General features: G+C 48.5%; 1 protein-coding gene across 6 annotated transcripts in view; it reads left to right on the top strand.

The window, feature by feature from the left end:
* The window catches only part of EFR3B (EFR3 homolog B), a 124,159-nt gene that overhangs the window by 16,368 nt on the left and 86,202 nt on the right, over window positions 1–21,589 (top strand). For 2 of the 6 annotated variants that reach the window (XM_083733256.1, XM_083733249.1), the window contains exon 1: window positions 2,306–2,648. The exons of 3 other annotated variants lie outside the window; for them this stretch is intronic. In XM_083733256.1, coding sequence (XP_083589382.1) covers window positions 2,588–2,648 — 61 coding nt within the window. In that variant the 5' untranslated portion in view covers window positions 2,306–2,587. Of the gene's footprint in view, window positions 1–2,305; window positions 2,649–13,255; window positions 13,362–21,589 lie in introns of those variants that run through there. One more of the 6 variants, XM_083733252.1, reaches the window with a different exon arrangement.

Below are 21,589 nucleotides of genomic sequence, written 5' to 3'. Positions count from 1 at the left end.
TTTCAGAGAGGGGATCTTCCCCAGCCCTATTAATTGTGAATTGTTGTTGTTGTTTAGTCGTTTAGTCGTGTCCGCCTCTTCGTGACCCCCTGGACCAGAGCACGCCAGGCACTCCTGTCTTCCACTGCCTCCCGCAGTTTGGTCAAAGTCATGCTGGTAGCTTTGAGAACACTGTCCCACCATCTCGTCCTCTGTCGTCCACTTCTCCTTGTGCCCTCCATCTTTCCCAACATCAAGGTCTTTTCCAGGGAGTCTTCTCTTCTCATGAGGTGGCCAAAGTCTTGGAGCCTCAGCTTCAGGATCTGTCCTTCCAGTGAGCACTCAGGGCTGATTTCCTTAAGAGGTTTGATCTTCTTGCAGTCCATGGGACTCTCAAGAGTCTCCTCCAGCACCAGAATTCAAAAGCATCAATTCTTCGGCTATCAGCCTTCTTTATGGTCCAGCTCTCACTTCCATACATCACGACTGGGAAAACCAGAGCTTTAACTATACGGACCTTTGTTGGCAAGGTGATGTGTCTGCTTTTTAAGATGCTGCCTAGGTTTGTCATTGCTTTCCTCCCAAGAAGCAGGCAAGCGAGTGCAACAAAAACCCCAAGGGCTGTCAGGGCTCTAGGAGAGCCTTGCCCTTGTACAGCTTTAAAGAAGATTCATATTTGTTTATTGTGGTTTATTTATTCCACCTTTCCTCCTGGGAGTTTGAGGTGGCCTACACAGCTTTCCTCCCCCCCAGATTATCTCTCAACAACCCTGTGAGGTAGGTTAGCATGGGAGGCTGAGGCCGGTCCCAACCAGTGAGCTTCATCGCTGAGTGGGGATTTGAACCCAGATCTCCCAGGTCCTAGTCCAACACTCTAACCCAGACATAGGCAAACTCGGCCCTCCAGATGTTTTGGGGCTACAATTCCCATCATCCCTAATCACTGGTCCTGTTAGCTAGGTATGATGGGAGCTGTAGTCCCAAAACATCTGGAGGGCCTATGTCTATGCCTGCTCTAACCACTGCACCACACTGCCTCCCACAGAGTTTCTCTTTCATTTCATTTGTTTCCATCAAGTGACTTTACTAAGGAAGACCGCACCTTGGCGAAGGCCAGTAGAAGTTTAATGGAAAATGGATTTGCTTTATTAAATACGGCCTCAGTCCAGTATACCTGAAGGAGCGTCTCCACCCCCATCGTTCTGCCCAGACACTGAGGTCCAGCACCGAGGGCCTTCTGGCGGTTCCCTCCCTGCGAGAAGCCAAGTTACAGGGAAGCAGGCAGAGGGCCTTCTCAGTGGTGGCACCCACCCTGTGGAATGCCCTCCCATCAGATGTCAAAGAGAAAAATAACTACAGTGGTACCTCAGGTTAAGTACTTAATTCGTACTGGAGGTCCGTACTTAACCTGAAACTGTTCTTAACCTGAAGCACCACTTTAGCTAATGGGGCCTCCTGCTGCTGCCGCGCCACCGGAGCATTACTTATTTTCTTAACCTGAAGCAAAGTTCTTAACCTGAAGCACTATTTCTGGGTTAGCAGAGTCTGTAACCTGAAGCGTATGTAACCTGAAGCGTATGTACCCTGAGGTACCACTGTACCAAACTTTTAGAAGACATCTGAAGGCAGCCCTGTTTAAGGAAGCTTGTAATGTTTAATAGGTTGCTGTATTTTAGCATTTTGTTGGAAGCCGCCCAGAGTGGCTGGGGAAACCCAGCCAGATGGGTGGGGTATAAATAAATAAATTATTATTATTATTATTATTATTATTATTATTATTATTATTATTACCTGCGAGGCAGGTTTGGCTGGGAGGCAGCAGCAAGCCGAAGGCCACCCACTGAGCTCCACAGATTTGAACCCTGATCTCTCTCAGGTCCTAGCCCCCAAACGCCACACTGCCTATGGAGATGCTTCCATTGAGGGTTGAACCTGGAGCCTTCTGCATGCAGAGCACGTGTCCTGCCAGTGATCTCACAGCCCTTCTGCAACCCCCTCCCCTCCAGTTTTCCCTACGCCTCCCATTCGCACAAAAAAGACCACTTAGCATTGCTCCGTTTAATTTTTAACACAAGGCAGCCCTGGCGAGCGAGGGGTCCCCTCATTTCAAGTCTGCCTCCTCCCTCCTGATTTCCTCTCTCACTCTGATTGACAGCTGTTCAGCCAAGGGTTCAAAAAAAGGAGAGGAGATAGAGGAATCCATGCTGATCCATGCTGAGAGATCAAAAGGAAGCCAGCAGGGTGGGGAGCAGGGAGGAGAAGGTTACTAAATCTTTGGCTGAGAAAGAAGTAAACAGAAGCCCTTGAAAAGGGAAGGAGAAAACTGTGAGAAGAAGCTGGAACAGCAAAATCTAGTCCTTGAAGAAGCAGAGGGCTGGGAGCTGCTGATGCCCCAGTTTGCTGTGTCTGGTGCTCCCACCATCATCTCTCCCCCCTCCCACCCTCCGGCACAGCACAGCAGTTTTGAGAGGTGCAAGGGAGAGGAAGGAAGAACCACATATTCATTATCCAGGGCAGCTTGCAAGCCTGACAGTGAGCAAGATCTTCTCCTTCGAGGGAGCAGGAGGAGGAGGCACAACTGCTCTGCCTGCAGGCCAGAGGGAGCATCATGGCCTGCCGGAGAGGCCTGGTGGATTGCACGGCGGCTGTGGACCGACACATTTGCAACGGTAAAGCCGAGACGCTTGCATGGCCACCGGGGGAGCGTGCAATGAGGAGAGAGCGAGAGGATGGGGTTATGGGGCTGTAGGGGTCTTGGGCTTCATTGCCGGCCTCCGACACAGGCTCCCTGCGTCAACCTGGGCACTTGTGACGCTGTAGAATTGTAGAATTGAAAGGGACCCCCCAGAAATCATCTAGTCCAACCCGCTGCAACGTAGATGGCAGCTAACAGATTCAGGTTGAATCCTGACAAGACAGAAGTACTGTTTTTGGGGAACAGAAGGCAGGCAGGTGTGGAGGACTCCTTGGTCCTGAATGGGGTAACTGTGCCCCTGAAGGACCAGGTGTGCAGCCTGGGAGTCATTCTGCACTCACAGATGTCCATGGAGGTGCAGGTCAATTCTGTGTCCAGGGCAGCTGTCTACCAGCTCCATCTGGTACGCAGGATGAGACCCTCCCTGCCCGCAGACTGTCTCGCCAGAGTGGTGCATGTGCTGGTTATCTCCCGCTTGGACTACTACAATGTGCTCTATGTGGGGCTACCTTTGAAGGTGACTTGGAAACTGCAACTAATCCAGAATGCGGCAGCTAGACTGGTGACTTGGAGCAGCCGCCGAGACCACATAACACTGGTCTTGAAAGACCTACATTGGCTCCCAGTACGTTTCTGAGCACAATTCAAAGTGTTTGTGCTGACCTTGAAAGCCCTAAACAGCCTCAGTCCTGTATACCTGAAGGAGCATCTCCATCCCCATCTTTCTACCTGGACACTGAGGTCCAGCGCCGAGGGCCTTCTGGCGGTTCCCTCACTGCGAGGTTACAGGGAACCAGACAGAGGGCCTTCTCGGACCTGCACATTGTGGGGTGTTGGGCTAGATGACCATTGGTGTCCCTTCCAACTCTATGTTTCCATGTCTCCTGCATGTCTCTCCCCTCTCTGGAAGCTCTCCTGCTATGGGGACTTCTTGGCCATTTTCTAGATGGGAGGGGAAGGTGGTGACGCCATGACAGAGCAGGTGTCTTGCATGCAGAAGGTCCTTGATTCGAGCTGCAGATAAGGCTGGGGCAAGGCCTGTAACCTTGAGAAGCAGCTGCCGGTCAGTGCGCCCAGTACTGAGTTAAATGGACCAGTGGTCTAAGTTGGTATCATGCAGTTACACACACACACACACACACACACACACATATACAGTCATACAGCCAAAACCCAGAAGTACCGGAACAGGTCATACAAAACCCAGAAGTACCGGAACAGGTTACTTCCAGGTTTCAGCGGTTGTGCATGCGCAGAAGCACTGAATTGTGCTTTGCACATGCACAGAAGCACCGAATCGCAACCCGTGCGTGCACAGATGCACAGGCATGGGTTGCAAACGCTGCGGGTTGCAAACGTGCATGCCGCACGGATCACGTTCACAACCGGAGAGTCCACTGTGTGTGTGTGTTCTAAATTACATTACAAAATATTCATTTAAACATCCTTACATCAACACATTCCCTTCTTCTCTTTCTATGGTTCATTTTGCATACCATACATCCCTGCATATTTTCATGGACTAAACCATTCAGTAATGCATTTTTACCTCCATCAAAACTTATTTACACTGTTGAATTCATCTTAATGATGCCACAATTTTCACACATATGTTCAGTAAGCATTTTGTGGTCTTCTTTAAAGGTGCATTCTTCTTGTGCTCTTATTCTATACATTAAGTCTGCAAGCTGTGCATCGGTTTAAGTTGTCATTCTTCTTTAGCTGGGATCTCGCTCGTTTTCCATTTTGGGGCTAACAAAACACGGACCTCAGTAGTAGCATGCATAAATAGTCTTTTTTGACACCTGGGTTGTCATGCAGCTTCCTAAGTTTCCTTCGCCCCCTAGAAACCTTGTTCTTGATGATGATGGTGATGATAATTATTCAGCATTGCACCTCTCCGTTCCAGTTAGGACAGCGGTCCTCCTGGAGCAGCACTAGAGGGTGGCAATTGCGGTGGGAAGATTTTAGGACAATCGAATAAACATTTAAACATTTCAGTACAGTATAGTAGAGTAGAGTACCCAAATAATTTCATTTTTCTTTCTTTTTTTGGAAGCACAACCAGAAACAGTACCCTCGCCTCTCTTCAAAAGCATTGGCTATTCTTCTACAGTTCTCTACCACATATTGCTGTGAGCGGGAATGTCCAACTCTGACAAATATGACAGAGAAGGTTTCTTTGTGTTGCTGAGGAGAGGAGAGTTTGTCTCAAATTAGACCTAATACAAATGAGATTATCTGGCAAAAGCAAGCTCACACCTCTCAGTGAGTTGTTGTTTTTTTATAAGATATTTATTAAACTTTTAAGAGGTACAAAAAGAAAAAGAAAAAAACATCATTTTAAACAAAAAAACAATACCACACATCCCAATAGGTAAAGAAAAAAGGATAAAATACAAAAGGGGAAAAAAGAAATATAAAAGAGAAAAAGCAGAGAATTAAAATCCATTAAGCAAAAAAGAAAAAACAAAGAAAAATACAGCAAATCTTCCCATTACTTAACTTTCATTAGCTTATTTCCCCGACCTCCTCACACCTCCCTTTTTTGTATTCTAGATCGATTATCCATTTCAGCAAATCCTTTCCCTCTTTTCAAATTTTTGTCCTGTAATTTATCTTGATATTAATATAGCTTTACTTTCTCTCCTTTCATCAATTAACAGTCTGTTTTTTCCTAAATCTTTATAACATTTCTGCTAAAATCACATAAATTCATTCCAACATCATTCTAACATTCATTAATTTTACAATGTTTCTGTAAATAGTCTTTAAATTTCTTCCAATCTTCTTTCACCGACTCTTCTCCCTGTTCTCGGATTCTGCCAGTCATTTCCGCCAGTTCCATATAGTCCATCACCTTCATCTGCCATTCTTCCCGGGTGGGTAGATCTTGTGTCTTCCCCTCTCAGTGAGTTTGTATACCTGCTTAAGGTACATATGTAAGAGGCTCGTTTCTAATTATATTTTGGGAAGGATTATGTAGCTGCATACTTTCACGCTTTCTGGGTGCCCCATGAGCATATTATAAAGCAGTTGTGCTCTGTGTTAGAAATCAAGCGCTGCCATGAATTGTTTCTTTTTGTTTCCCAATGTATTTCTTATCAATGAAACATTCAGTGTGGAGCAAGCAGATTTTCATTCTGAAAGTGCGGGAAAAGCAGAGGAAAAAGTTTGAGAATCACTGAGTTGGGGAAAAGTTCAGCCAGTGCCGAAGAGGGTGAAAGGAAAGCAGTTGGATTTTTAGCTGTGGGCAACTGCAAACGGGATGTGCGTGTCTTACTTGCTGGGACTTCCAAAACTGGCACAGATTTGCATAACAGTTTTGCAAGTACCAGTTTATATGCAAAGATAGACTTTAAGTGTCCTAGAAGGCAAGGCAGCCCCTTTCCCACCCAAAGTGCTCCAGATCTGTTTGTTTGCCAGGTCATCCCAAACGGGTTCCTCTTCCATTCATTTGCCACCAGTTACCGTATTTTTCGCTCTATAAGACGCACCAGACCACAAGACGCACCTAGTTTTTGGAGGAGGAAAACAAGAAAAAAAATATTCTGAATCTCAGAAGCCAGAACAGCAAGAGGGATCACTGCACAGCGAAAGCAGCAATCCCTCTTGCTGTTCTGGCTTCTGGGATAGCTGCGCAGCCTGCATTCGCTCTATAAGACGCACACACGTCCCCTTACTTTTTAGGAGGGAAAAAGTGAGTCTTATAGAGCAAAAAATACGGTAATTTCTCGACTCCAAATCCACTCCAATTGGCTTTGTTTAAGAAGGATGTTGACAAGATGGAAGGTGTGCAGAGGAGGGCAACCAAGAGGATCAAGGGTTTGGAAACTAAGCTTTATGAGGAACAATTGAAGGAGCTGGGTACCATTAGCCTGGGAAAGAGGAGACTGAGAGGAGATAGGATAAAAGGTAAAGGTAAAGGGTAAAGGACCATTAGGTCCAGTCGTGGCCGACTCTGGGGTTGTGGCGCTCATCTTGCTTTACTGGCCGAGGAAGCCGGTGTACAGCTTCCGGGTCATGTGGCCAGCATGACTAAGCCGCTTCTGGAGAACCAGAGCAGCGCACGGAAACGCCGTTTACCTTCCCGCCGAAGTGGTACCTATTTATCTACTTGCACTTTGACGTGTTTTCAAACTGCTAGGATGGCAGGAGCAGGGACTGAGCAATGGAAGCTCACCCCGTCATGGGGATTTGAACCACCGACCTTCTGATTGGCAAGTCCTAGGCTTTGTGATTTAACCCACAGTGCCACCCATGTCCCATGAGATAGGATAGCCATCTTCAAATATCTCAAGGACTGTCCCATGAAAGATGGAGCAAGCTTGTTTTCTCCTGCTCTGGAGAAGGACTCGAACCCTTGGCTTCAAGTGACAAGCAAAGAGATTCAGACTAAACATCAGGAAGAACTTTCTGACATTAAGAGCTGTTCAATGGTGGAAGAGACTCTCTCAGAAGGTTGTGGACTCTCCATCCTTGGAGGCTTTTAAGCAGAAGTTGGATAGCCATCTACCAGAAATGCTTTAGTTGAGATTTCTGCATTGCAGGGGGTTGGACTAGATGACCAGTGGTGTCCCATCCAACTCTATGATTCTATGATTTACCCCCATGCATTATCCAGCCTGATCCCCTCTAGATAAAGTCACCTAGGAGTAATTTAGGCCCTAAAATTAATGTCCCATGCAGGAAGCAATTTTGCAAACACCCCCCTGAAGACCAATTCAATTTCCCTAGAATTTGTTACCCATCCAGAATCATTCAGACAAAGACTTGTGATGGGGACAAACCTCATGAACTCTCTTTCCCCCAGCCTTTAGCGGGTAGTGTCTACAGAAGCAAAACTGGTCATGGATTTGGGTGAGGACTGTTACCATAAAGCAGCAATGCTGCAGCAAGCAAAGGCTCTAGCAGCTCAGTCAGCTGCTTGTGGCTGCAAAGCCAAACAGGATGTTTGTGACTGTTGCCATGGAAACAAAGGGGCAGTCCATTGTCCTTATTGAGCACCGGATGTGAGCTCAGTGTGAGTCATATGACCTGTACAGGATGTACATGGGTGGAGTGAGATTCTCTCTGTTGTTCAAAGAGTGCAAACATCTTTATCTGTATGACTGCTAAAGACAGAAATAAAGACATGTAGATACGCTTCTGTCTGTCTGATTCCCCTCCCTGGGGATAAGCAGGGAGGAGGAGAAGCAGTGGTGTGTTTTTCTCACAGCCTGGGAAAAATCGCCGAAACGGACCTCGTGTGTCCTCCTGCCGGGAGTCGCAGGAGGGAGTTCAGAAAGGAATTCAGCCGGTGCCTGTAAGACTGGCACGTACCTCTGACCGAGGCAGATTTCCAACAAGGACTTCACAAAAGGTTCAGGCAAACTCAAAAAGCAGGAGAGGGCTGCCATGGCTGTTGGCTACGATAGCCAAAATGGAACTTCCAAGATCAGAGGCAGTGTATCTCAGACAACCAGTTTGGGGGGGCAAATTCAATGGGGTGGCTGTTGCTGCCATGCTCTTCTTGGGGCTTCCTAGTGTGGGTTTCTGGTGGCCATTGTTGAGAATGGAATGGGGGGGCAAGTTAGACCCTTGGTCTGGTCTGATGGGGAAAGGCTCGGACCGTTCTTGCTTGGCGATTTTGAAATCTGTTTTTTTGCTCTGTGTGGTGCTACAATAAGTTGCTTGTAGGGGGACATGGGATGGCACTGTGGTTTAAACCACTGAGCCTCTTGGGTTTGTTGATTAGAAGGTCGGCAGTTCGAATCCCCGTGAGGGGGTGAGCTCCTGTTGCTCGGTCCCAGCTCCTGCCAACCTAGCAGTTTGAAAGCTCACCAGTGCAAGTAGATAAATAGGTACCATTGTGACAGGAAGGTAAACGGCAATTCCGTACGCTCCGGTTTCCATCACGGTGTCCCGTTGCACCAGAAGCAGTTTAGTCCTGCTGGCCATATGACTTGGAAAGCTGTCTGTGGACAAACGTTGGCTCCCTCGGCCTTTGGCTGGACTTAACTGCCCAGGGGTCCCCAGAAGCCTGCCCAACATAATGTCCTTTTTAAGAACATAAAAAAGCTCAACAACTTTGGCTGCCCCCCCCCCCAACCAAAATCCTGGTTGTTGTTGTTTAGTCACTTAGTCGTGTCCGACTCTTCGTGGCCCCTGGACCAGAGCACGCCAGGCACTTCTGTCTTCCACTGCCTCCCGCAGTTTGGTCAAACGCATGCTGGTAGCTTCGAGAACACTGTCCAACCATCTCGTCCTCTGTCGTTTCCTTCTCCTTGGGCCCTCCATCTTTCCCAACATCAGGGTCTTTCCCAGGGAGTCTTCTCTTCTCATGAGGTGGCCAAAGTCTTGGAGCCTCAACTTCACGATCTGTCCTTCCAGTGAGCACTCAGGGCTGATTTCCTTCAGAATGGAGAGGTTTGATCTTCTTGCAGTCCATGGGACTCTCCAGAGTCTCCTCCAACACCATAATGGAAAAGCACCCATTCTTCGGCAATCAGCCTTCTTTATGGTCCAGCTCTCACTTCCATACATCACTACTGGGAAATCCTGGTTACACCCATGCAAAGGAGCATTGCACAACCCCCCCCCCCGCCTGCTTTGCTCTCACCCGCCCCCCTCGCCCCAGAAGACATCATTTGTACGTATCATGAGCTGCCCCCCCCCGCGCCTTTCCCCCTGCTGTCTTCCAGTTTCTTAGGCTACCTGAGTAAGGAAATCTCTGGTGCATTTGAACATCCGACGCAGTCCTTGCTCTCCACCAGCAGACGTATAAATAGCCCTTGCGGTCCGGAGCTGAGGCTGAGCAGATCCTCTCTCCACCCGCCCGCCCCCCCAACCCCCCCTGGAGCTTTTGCTGACGTCACCCAGTGATGCAGTCAGTCAGTCCCGTCCCCCCACCTCGCCTGCAAAGAGAGAGAGATAATTCTGAAGCAAAAGCCGCAATCCTGCTCCGATTGTAAATTCCTGTTTCAGATGGGGAATTTCAACAGCAGAGGAAGATGCCATTGAGAAGCAGATCATCCCAATTTATTCGGGGGGGGGGGAATACCCCAGGCTGTATAATCTCCAAATTTGAGACCCTAACAATTGCAATAATATTTGCTGCTGGATCTGAGCGTTTCAGGAGCAGCAGGAGAGAGGCAATGGATTTTTCAAAATATGATTAACTTAGGAAACATAAGTCGGAAGGTTTAGATGTGTGGCTTTTGCTTTTTTTTTAAATCAGGGTTGTTGTTTTTCAGAAATCCCCCTCAAAATTAAAATTCAGAAGTGATGTATTTTTAAATTATCTGAAATCTGAAATTCCCATTTCACTTTTTAAAATAATAATAATAAAATAATTTTATTTATATCCCGCCCATCCCAGCCGAGGCCGGGCTCAGAGCGGCTAACAACAATAAAAGTAACACAGCATTCTAAAATCAAAGCATTGATTTATTAACAAACAAACAAAGTGCAAACATAACAAGAAAAACGAAAACAGAGTCAAAAATGGAAGGACAAATGTACAGAGATCCAGGGCAGTTCTAAAGGGATAATAAGGTATTGACTCATACAAAGGTTCCCTTTACAATTATAAATAATTATAAAAAATAACAGTATTCCCCACCTGTGAGTTACATCACAAAGGAGAATGAAGGTTCAACATAGTCGTGAATGAGTCAGATATCGGCATATCTGCTGATGACGCTGAATGAGACTGTGCCCCAGTATACATACAAAAACTAATAATAGGCCAATTTCACTTTTTATATCCTGTATATAACGTTTGAGCAGGGGGAGATTTCAGCTGTGCTGCAGTCAATAGAAGAGGAGGGCTTTGGGAGAGATTTCCCACTGTTAATATATGTAATTTTCTCTGACATTTCCTCGAAGTGTAGAGTTGGAAGGGACCCTGGGATCATCCAGTCCAACTCAGCTTGGCAGAAGCCAGGAGGAGAGAGATTTCTTCCGGGCCCAGGAGCCCAATTTCTGAATCAAGGGATTCTTGAAGGAGCATCTCCACCCCCATTGTTCTGCCCGGACACAGAGGTCCAGCACCGAGGGCCTTCTGACGGTTCCCTCGCTACGAGAAGCCAAGTTACAGGGAACCAGACAGAGGGGCTTCTCAGTGGTGGCACCTGCCCTGTGGAACACCCTCCCACCAGATGTCAAAGAGAAAAACAACTACCAGACTTTTAGAAGGCATCTGAAGGCAGCCCTGTTTAAGGAAGCTTTTAATGTTTAGTAGACTACAGTGGTACCTCAGGTTACATACGCTTTTAGGTTACACACTCCGCTAACCCAGAAATAGTGCTTCAGGTTAAGAACTTTGCTTCAGAATGAGAACAGAAATGGTGATCCGGCGGCGCGGCGGCAGCGGGAGGCCCCATTAGCTAAAGTGGTACTTCAGGTTAAGAACAGTTTCAGGTTAAGAACGGACCTCCGGAACAAATTAAGTACTTAACCCGAGGTACCACTATATTGTATTTTAATATTCTGTTAGAAGCTGCCCAGAGTGGCTGGGGAAACCCAGCCAGAAGGGCGGGGTATAAATTATTATTATTATTATTATTATTATTATTATTATTATTATTATTATGCAATATCTTGCTACTTTACTTTTTGGTTGTTAATAATGGAAATAAAGGGGAATAGATGAGAGGGAGGTGGCAGGGAGAAGAAGGTGTTTTGCTCTCACTGATTATTATTATGACTTCTTCAAGTCAAAAAAAGGAGATTCTCACTAAACATTGGGAAGAACTTTCTGACGGTGAGACCTGTTCAGCAGTGGGACGGTCTCCCTCGGGAAGCTGTGGCCTCTTCTGGTTCCTTGGAGGTTTTTAAGCAGAGTTTGGAGGGCCACCTGTCATGGATGCTTCAGCTGAGATGCCTGCACGGCCGGGGGTTAGTCTAGATGACCCCTGGGATCCTTTGGAACCCTACAGTTCAATGATTCTTGGATTCTATAAGATCGACATGGCGATTTCCAGAAATTGCCCCCACCTCTTCCGTCTGGAGACTGAAGCAGGACAGCAGTTGGGGGGGCCATCAGTCAGGGACTCCTGCATCACAGGGGGCTGGACTAGATGACCCCCAGGACCCCTTCCAACACTTCCACCATCCCTTCCACCTTCCCTTCTACATGGGGTTCCCTTTGAAGGTGACCCGGAAACTACAACTAATCCAGAATGCGGCAGCCAGACTGGTGACTGGAAGTGGTCGCCAAGACCACATAACACCAGTCCTGAAAGACCTACAATGGTTCCCAGTACGTTTCTGGGCACAATTCAAAGTGTTGGTGCTGACCTTGAAAGCCCTAAACGGCCTCGGCCCAGTAGGCCTGAAGGAGCGTCTCCACCCCCATCGTTCTGCCCGGACACTGAGGTCCAGCTCCGAGGGCCTTCTGGCGGTTCCCTCCCTGAGAGAAGTCAAGTTACAGGGAACCAGGCAGAGGGCCTTCTCAGTGGTGGCGCCCATCCTGTGGAACACCCTCCTGCCAGATGTCAAAGAGAACAACAACTACAGTGGTACCATGGGTTACATACGCTTCAGGTTACATACGCTTCAGGTTACAGACTCCACTAACCCAGAAATAATACCTTGGGTTAAGAACTTTGCTTCAGGATGAGAACAGAAATTCTGCAGCAGCGGGAGGCCCCATTAGCTAAAGTGGTGCTTCAGGTTAAGAACGGACCTCTGGAACAAATTAAGTGTGTAACCAGAGGTACCACTGTACCAAACCTTTAGAAGATATCTGAAGGCAGCCCTGTTTAGGGAAGCTTTTAATGTTTGATGCATTACGGTATTTTAATATTTTGTTGGAAGCCGCCCAGAGTGGCTGGGGAAGCCCAGCTAGATGGGTGGGGTATAAATAATAAATAATAACATTATTATTATTATTATTATTATTATTATTATTATTATTATTATTATTCCACCATCACTGGAGGTTTTGAATCAGACGTCCACCTGCCAGGGATCCCCTTAGCTGCGATTCTTGCCTTGCAGCCCAGCATTCTCTCCCATCTCAGGGTATCAGAGACCCCTATTCTTCCGACTCCCCCCCCCCCGAGGAGGGTCTCAAAACGAGGACTCCCCCCCCCAGGGGGATGGACTAGATGGCCTCTGGGAATCCCTCCTCCCAAGCCCACCACTCTCTCCCCGAAGCCCCTCCTCCGGGTACCAGAGACCCCCCCCACTCTCCCGACTCCCCCCCCCGAGGAGGGTCTCAAAACGAGGACTCCCCCGCCCCGAGGGGGATGGACTAGATGGCCTCTGAGGATCCCTCCTCCCAAGCCCATCACTCTCTCTCCGAAGACCCTCCTCAGGGTACCAGAGACCCCCCCCACTCTCCCGACCCCCCCCCCCAGAGGAGGGTGTCAAACCGAGGACACCCCCCCCCCCAGGGATGGACAAGATGGCCTCTGGGAATCCCCCCTCCCAAGCCCACCACTCTCTCCCCGAAGCCCCTCCTCAGGGTACCGGAGATCCCCCCCTCTTCCAGAGGGGCGCGTCTGAGGACCCCCACCCACCCCCTCTCCGCCCATGCGCAGAAGACCACCCCCCCCCCCCGTTCATTCATGCCCGCCTGTCTCCGCCTTCTCCGGGGCTCCGCCGCGGCGGGCGGTGAATGAGCGGCGCCGCAGAGCGAGCGGGGGAGCGCGGCGGAGCGGGCGCGGCGAGCCGGGGCTCCGCTGGCGAGCCATGTACGGTAAGGGGGGGGGGCGCGGCGGCGGCGGGGGGGGGGGTTCCCACTTGGCTCTCCTTTTCTCAGACATCACCAGGGACTGGCACCTTGCACCCTCCGTTTGCTGCGGGTTTTGCTTTTCCCTTTCTGCCTGGTTCTCTCTCTTTTTTTTGGAGTGGGGGGAATCTTGATCGTGCCATCATCCCTCTGCCCCCCCCCCCCCAATTCCGTCCACGAAGGTCACTTTGCAGCTACACCTCCTAGGGGTCGCCTCGCCCACCGGAGAGATGCTGGGGAACAGGCAAGCATCGCTGCTCCCCCCCCCCATCTGAAAAAGAGATGCTCGAGGGATGCGGGGAGCGTTGCGCGGCTGTGTCAGGAAAGGAAAATAATAATAAAGCGGTCTTTCATCAGTTCTGGCCCCAGGAACAAGATCTCCCCAGTTCTGCTTGGTTGTGGTTGGGGTTTTTTTTTGGGGGGGGGGTCTCGCAAAGAAGAGCGTCCCCTCCAAAAAATAATAATCTCCAAGGCCTGATAAATAAGTATCTCGTGGCCTTTCTGCACCATAGCTGCCAACTTTTCCCTTTTCTTATGAGGAATCCTATTCGGAATAAGGGAATTTCCCTTAAAAAGGGGGGGGGGCGTTGACAGCTATGTTCTGCACTGAAGCTGCGGGGAGAAGCAGTTCTATGAAAAACGGGGGGGGGTCTGGCTGGGAAGGAAAGAGTTAAGCAGCCCCCTCTCCTCCTTGTCCCTCCTCCCCCCCCCTTCTGAAAATCACAATATCTGCAGGGGCTGTTATTGAAAAAGAAAGAAAGGTGTGTGTTTTTTTAAAAAATGTAACTGGGTAGTGTGGTCCACAGGTCCGGCGTGGGTCTGGATTGTGCCCCCATCCGCCCCGCCCCCAGCTTCAGATGGCAGTTTGAAATCTGCTCTCCCAAAAAAAGGCACGAAAGGGAATTCCCCGCAGGTAGAAATCAAGCCTGACAGGGGAGCTTCTTTGGTGTTACGGAGCAGGCAGGGTCTTGTTCCCGTGGCTCCACAGGGACATGGAGAAGAAATTGTGGAAATGTAGAGTTGGAAGGGACACCATGGGTCATCTAGTCCAGCCCCCTGGAAGTTGTCTTTTTATGACCTCCCCCCCCCAAAAAAAAAAAAATCACGGCATTTCCTTTCCTCCAGTTTCCATTCCCCCCCCCCCAAAAAAAAAATATTCCCTGGAACTCCAAGGTAGAATAGAGCTCTGCAGAGAATTTAAGGGCATCAAAGGGTTAATCTCCCACCCCCCCCCCCGCAGCAAAAAATAAAAATCCCCTGTTGTATTGGCAGCCTATTGAACAAAAGTTGTAGCCTCTGCTGGAGACCAGGGAACGCTTCTGCTGCGCAGGCAACTATATTTTGGCACTGCTCCCTGCACACGCCCCCCCAAAAAACAAACCCGTGTTGTTACTTAATTCCCTTGGAATGCCATATTCAATGGGTCCCATTCCTGCCCCCCCTCCCCATATTTTGCTTGCGATAACACAGCCTGGTGTGTGCCGCAGCCTTGCTCTGGGGTGCAAATCCAGGGGAGGTTGGTCTGTGGGATTTGGTGTGTGTGTGATCTGTGCAATTGCGGGGGTGGGGGTCCTCTATTATCATAGAATCCTGGAATTGTAGTGCTGGAGGGCTCCCCAAGGGTCATTTGGTCCAACCCCCCTGCAATGCAGCATTCGCAGCTGTGAGTCTGTGTTTACAATCTACTTTGTGTGTGTTTGCAGGGTGTGTGTGTGTGTGTGTGTGAATCTGGGCATGGTTACCCCCCCCCCCCTTGTTCAGGTTTGTCTGGCGAGTAATGCCATCCCAAGGCCCCGATCCTGCAGATAGCAGGTCGGCTCCTTCAGCCCTCTCTGAAAGCCAGCTTCAGTGATGCAACTGGTCTTTCTCCAGAGTTGCAACAGGCAGATGTTTCTGAATCAGGGCTTGCAAAGGCAATTGTGGGGGGGGGGGGTTGGGGGGGTGATTTGCACAAGGTTCACACACACCGAGCTGCATCAAACTCTGAGATTCCTTGCAAAAGCTGCGCCAAGAGAGACTTCTTTTTGAGGCTGATCTCGTCGTTATTCCATTGCAACCCAGAGAATAGGAAGGGTCATCTAGTCCAACCCCCGGCGATGCACGAATCTGGTTGGTTGGTGAGCTGAAAATACGTTCTCCTAGGATTGCCACTTCCCCAGTGTTTCGCTGGCTGGTTTTGCTCTGCTGCCCTGAGCCAGGAGCTCTAAAGCCTTAGCTGCTGCATTTCTGCTTGCAGGGCAGTTCTGTCTGTGACCGACTTTTCCTGTTTGAATGTCCATGAATGTTCTGTGCCTGATCCGTGGCAGAGGGAGTAAAGATGAGTTCAAAGATTGATGCAAATACCACTGTAACCTTTGGGGTTGTGTTTTCTTCTTCTTCCTTTTTTTGCTTGATCTATTTTGGCTTGCATCCCAGTCATGGGTGAATCACTTACAGATAGGTAGCTGTGTTGGTCTGCCATAGTCAAAACAAAAAAAATTCCTTCCAGTAGCACCTTAAAGACCAACTAAGTTAGTTCTTGGTATGAGCTTTCGTGTGCATGTATCTGAAAAAGTGTGCATGCACACAAAAGCTCATACCAAGAACTAACTTAGTTGGTCTTATGGGTGAATCATGTTTCGTGAATAAACTGTGATATTGGGGCTGGGATTGTTTTGGGATTTTGATATGGCTGTGCCTCTCAACTGCAGTACTTGCTTTGTGGAATATTCCATTTCCTTTGGAAGATCAATCCTTAATATGGAATCGCTGCCGAGGAGAGAGATCCCCAGTTAACAAAAGAGACTTGCTGCAGTTTAGCTGGACCACAGAATCACAGCACTGTAGAGGTGAAAGGGCCATCTAGTCCAACCCCCTGGAATGTGCAGGAACCACAGCTAAGGAATCCCCGACAGATGGGCTTCCAACCTCAGCTCAAAAGTCTTCCTTTAGGATAGTTTGCCATGATGGCAGTGGGCCAGTCCTGTTTCTTAACCTCGCCTCAGTTCTCCATCTGTAAAATGGGCTCGTTGAGGTTACCCATTTGCCATTTGCCCAGTAAGGGCAGCCGAACTGCCTTGCTGCTTTTCCAGGGAGCATTTGGGAACCTTCAAGTCAAGCAATGCCCGAGACTTCCTCTTGGTAGTCTCTCTTGGAAGAATTCCCATTCATATTTTTAATGCAGTGTGATAGCGATGGTGGGATTAAATTCATTTGAGGGCTTATAAACTTGAGTACGACTTGTCTGCAAGTCTGTGTTTAAAAAGTGCTGCATAAATGAACATTAAAGTTTAACTGGCCTTTTTCTCACCTTATATACATACTGTATAGCTAGTTGTAAAAAGCTGGCGTGCAATTTGCAAACATGGTATAATTTGCTGGATTCCTTCCCGAATCTGTCTGCTTGACATCTCCGCCGCAGTGACGTCTTTGGGTTCTGTCGAGTGTTGATGGATTTCTGCCTTGTGGACACTTTGCCAAAATATCTCTCCCTTGTCCTCAGATAATTCAAGGGGAGCTGTGTGCCAACCTCAAATCACAATTTGGAGTGCAATTTACCCAGGAATTTTTTCCTGCACAGCCTCCACTGGAAATGGGAAGCCTCTACGTTCTTGCACAATTCCTACCCGTTCTTTTCCTTCCCCACGGATCCTGCATTGCAGGGGGTTGGACTAGATGTTCTTTGGGTCCCTGGAGGAGCAGAAAACAAAGCTTTCCGTGTGACAGCGCTCCAGATATCCAAAGATGGCTCTCATGTTTAACATCCCTCATAAGGCCTGGTCTTAAGACCCTTGATCATCCTGGTCAGCCCGCTCTGCACACCTTCCAGCTTCTTAAACTGTGGTGCCCACAGCTGTGTCATCCTTACACAACACCCCTGCGAGGTGGATCAGTGTTGCTAGATTGCGGACGCTGTGTTCAAAACTAGCCAGGCGCATTTTGCACCTGGCTCTCGGCCACATGCGACCAAGTGAAGGTGTCCGGGTGCCAGGATTGGACACCCAGAATTCTATCCATTATATTTGACCTGCACAAATCAGAATGAATTTCAGGATCCCAAACACTTTTCCTGTGCAGTTTAAGCAGGAGCAGCAAACAGTGTTACAGTGGTACCTCGGATTAAGTACTTAATTCGTTCCGGAGGTCCGTTCTTAACCTGAAACTGTTCTTAACCTGAAGCACCACTTTAGCTAATGGTGCCACCGTGCCGCCGGAACACGATTTCTGTTCTCATCCTGAAGCAAAGTTCTTAACCTGAAGCACTATTTCTGGGTTAGCGGAGTCTGTAACCTGAAGCGTATGTAACCCAAGGTACCACTGTATTCTGATTTTTTGTCTCTTGCCTTCACATGCCCCAACCCACTGCCCTGCTCACAGTTGTGAAGAATATTCCTACATTATGAATGGACCGTATCACCATTAAGAAAAAGAGGTCAGAATTGGCCAGTATATATGCGGACTATCCTTGGTTCAAGGGACTTTTCTTCTTTCACTTCTTCAAGTTCTTAACCCAATTCAAGGTCGTCCTCTGAACTGGCCAGGTTTATTTATTTATTATTTTTACAATGCAAGTCATATATAGATTTATTGATGTAGAGAGATGTGTTAAGCCAGCACAAACACAGGAGCAGAACATCCGTTTAAAACCAGGAAAGGGGAAAGGGAGAGACTTCTGTAACAACCCCTTAAATATACTGGATCTGGCAGCGAGTGATTTTAATAAAAATGTCCTTATTAAGGGTTTTCTTGCATTACAATAGTACATGCATTGTCCCTATTTTCATATCATAAAGCTCATTCCATAGATCAGTTATATTCCGTGTGAGACTTTATGGCATAGGGTTGCCATATTTCAAAAAGTGGAAATCCGGACAGAAAAGTTGAAGATGTTTTTTCGATTTTGCTAAAAGAAAAAACCCTCAACAACAAAAATAAGACTTTGGAGCCACCTTGCCCCAAGATGGCAACTAGACATTCCGCTTTGGCGACTCTGACCTTGGTTTAAGGAGCCATTGGACGCCCAGCTTATATACCTGAGTTTCTAACACCGATTGCAGGGTGCCGAGGTCACCCAGAGAGTCTTCGTGGCCCAAGTTCTTTGCTTCTGTTGCTTCCCTTCCTGGCTCATCCCAGCTTGGTGATTCACAATACCAGCAGGTCTCCCTTTCCTTGGCTCGCATCCTGCAAAACACTTAGTCCGATTGCGTTTTATCCTTCCCTGACCCCGCCGAAAGCCACATTGCTCGCAGAGGCAAATCCTTTACACTTAGAGGGCTGCTAATGTCAAACATCTGGCTGCAGCAGCTGGCGAAAGCCCTCTTTCCCCTGCAGCCTTCGTCGCGCAGGGAGAGATGATTAAATTTGCGCCCGTCCCTTCTGCGTTCTAGAGGGAAGGGGGCATTGGTGCCACCAGATCCCAGCCTTCCCGGCCGGAGTGAATTCTCTGCAGAGCGCATTTCATCTGGGATCCCTTTTACAAGCCGATCCGATCCTGGGGGGCTCAGATAATTTTCTACCGTGAGCCTTGCAAGGCAGGTACAATTCCAGGTACTGGAGTTATTCCTCGACTTTTCTGCATTTCTGGCCTGGCAATTGCGCATTGATTCATAGAGGTCTGTTTTGTCGCAGTGCATGGCTGGGATGTCTCCAGATCACTCAGGTTTGTGGGTGCAGTCACCTTAAAGATAAAGGGACCCCTGACCATTAGGTCCAGTCGTGGACGACTCTGGGGTTGCGGCGCTCTCGCTTTACTGGCCAAGGGAGCCAGCGTACAGCTGGTCATGTGGCCAGCATGACTGAGCAGCTTCTGGCGGACCAGAGCAGCGCACGGAAACGGCGTTTACCTTCCCGCCAGAGCGGTACCTATTTATCTACTTGCACTTTGACGTGCTTTCGAACTGCTAGGTTGGCAGGAGCAGAGACCGAGCAATGGGAGCTCACCCCATTGCAGGGATTCGAACTACTGACCTTCTGATCAGCAAGCCCTAGGCTCAGTGGTTTAACCCACAGCGCCAGCCGCGTCCCTTGGGTTGGCACAATTGCCATTCCCTGGAGGTTGCAGGTTTTGCTTCTGGTCTGGCTGTTTGGAACCTTTTGGAGCAGGGCGTATCCCTGCTCCCCGCCATTTCCCCGCCGGGTCAAATTGGGTAGCCCAGCCTTCTCCACCCAGGTTTCCTCTGGAAGTGTGGCACTACAACTCCCACTGGAGTTGTAGTTCAAAACCACCTGACAGCACCAAGTTGACTGGGCCCTATTGGTTTGGTTCCTAAGCACCGGGGAGACCTTTCTGAGGGCAAGAGCTGTTTGACCATGGAACGGTCTGCCTCAGGAGGTGGTGAACTCGCCTTCATTGGAGCTTTTTAAGCAGAAGTTTTATCCTGGATGCTTTAGCTGAGATTCCTGCATTTCAGACATTTGGACTAAAGGAATCTTTGAGTCTCTTCCAGCTCTACAGTTCTATTATCCTAAGGGCTGATAAACCCCAGAATATGTGCCTGCAGAGCAAAATAGCTAAAGCAAGTGTCCTCCCAGAGCCACAGATGCAAGAGTACGGAGCCTCGACACAAAATCATAGAATTGTAGAGCTGGAGGGAACCCTGAGGGTCATCTAGCCCAACCCCCTGCAATGCAGGAATCTCAGCTAAAGCACCCAGGACAGACGACCATGTTTTTTAACATATTAAGTGGTATAGAAATGCTGTAAGTAAATAAATATGGTAGACATCCACCTGCAGACCAAAGTGTTTGCAGTTCAGACCCTGGTTGACTGATGTCCAGCTCCGAGGGCCTTCTGGCGGTTCCCTCGCTGCGGGAAGCCAAGTTACAGGGAACCAGGCAGAGGGCCTTCTCGGTGGTGGCACCCTCCCTGTGGAACGCTCTCCCATCAGATGTCAAAGAGAAAAACAACTACTGTAACAATCTTTCAGAAGACAACTGAAGGCAGCCCTGTTTAGGGAAGCTTTTAATGTTTAATAGGTTATTGTATTTTAGTGTTTTGTTGGAAGCCGCCCAGAGTGGCTGGGGAATAAATAATATGATGTTGTTGTTGTTGTTGTTGTTGTTGTTGTTGTTGTTGTTGTTGATAGCCTCACCTGCTGATCTCAGAATCAGGACCAACCTTGTGTTTCTTTGTACTGGTGGAGAGAAGCTCAAGCTTTTGCAAGTGCTCCCCTCGAGGGGGGGATAATTATTGTTTGGTCCTCTGGTCCATGTTTTGTTTTGTGCAGTTTCGACACCCTTTTAGGTCTGCCTTTGAAAAAGCGCCTTAAAATGTGCAGTTCGGGGGCTGGGCTTGCAACAGACAACCATCCCTTGTTTTGCCGCTCTGGACTGCGGTGCAGAGAAGACGTCTTGCAGCCAGGATCAGGTGTCGGTGTCGGTGTGTGGTGTGTTTGTGCATTGCAGTCTCTCAGCACTTAGCAGTCCCTTCTGACAATTCCTGGAGAGTGGGGCTGGGGGAGGAAGGCAGGGGTGGGTCTATGGGGAGAGGTTTGCCCCCATGACAGCTGCACCCTGCCTGAGACGCCAGAAGTGAAATGCAATTAAAAACCAGCGATGCTAATTGCTGTGAATCCTGCCAGAATGAATCCCGGTTAAAGAAGTCATTAGCGGAAGGGGATGAGCCACATGTGAACTGCAGAGAGCTTGGTTTGTGTGTTTTTTTAAAACTCCCCTTTTAAAATAATACCGCATTCTTTGGACCAGACAGGCGGAAGAGAGCTAATTTGCCTACGTAGTGCTGCGTTCGGCAGAACTGTGTGTCATTGTGCTGCATGTGAAAATAGGCTCACAAAAGCCTAAGAAGAGACTGGGACAGGCCCAGAGGGGGCCCAGATGCTCCAGCATCAATAATAATAATAATAATAATAATAATAATAATAATAATAATGTTATTTATATCCCACCCTCCCCAGCTGAAGCACAAGAGGGGAGAGTCGAATCCTGTTTGCTGGTCTCCCACTGGCATCTGGGGCTGGGCGATATCTGGTTTTCAGCATCGCAATGTCTCACCAGCTAAACATCACAATATACTGATATACCGTATTTTTCGCTCCATGAGACGCACCTGACCATAAGACGCACCTGACCATAAGACGCACCTAGTTTTTAGAGGAGGAAAACAAGAAAAAAAAATATTCTGAACGAAACAGTGGATGTATGATTTCTGTGGTTCATGCTGTGGCCACAGAAATGTGATCTGACAGTGAGTTTGGGGT

This window comes from Podarcis gaigeae, assembly GCF_964106915.1.
Source record: "Podarcis gaigeae genome assembly, chromosome: 3".
NCBI lineage: Eukaryota > Metazoa > Chordata > Lepidosauria > Squamata > Lacertidae > Podarcis > Podarcis gaigeae.
Note: the sequence above shows the minus strand (reverse complement) of the source record. Positions and strands in the feature narration are given on the sequence as shown.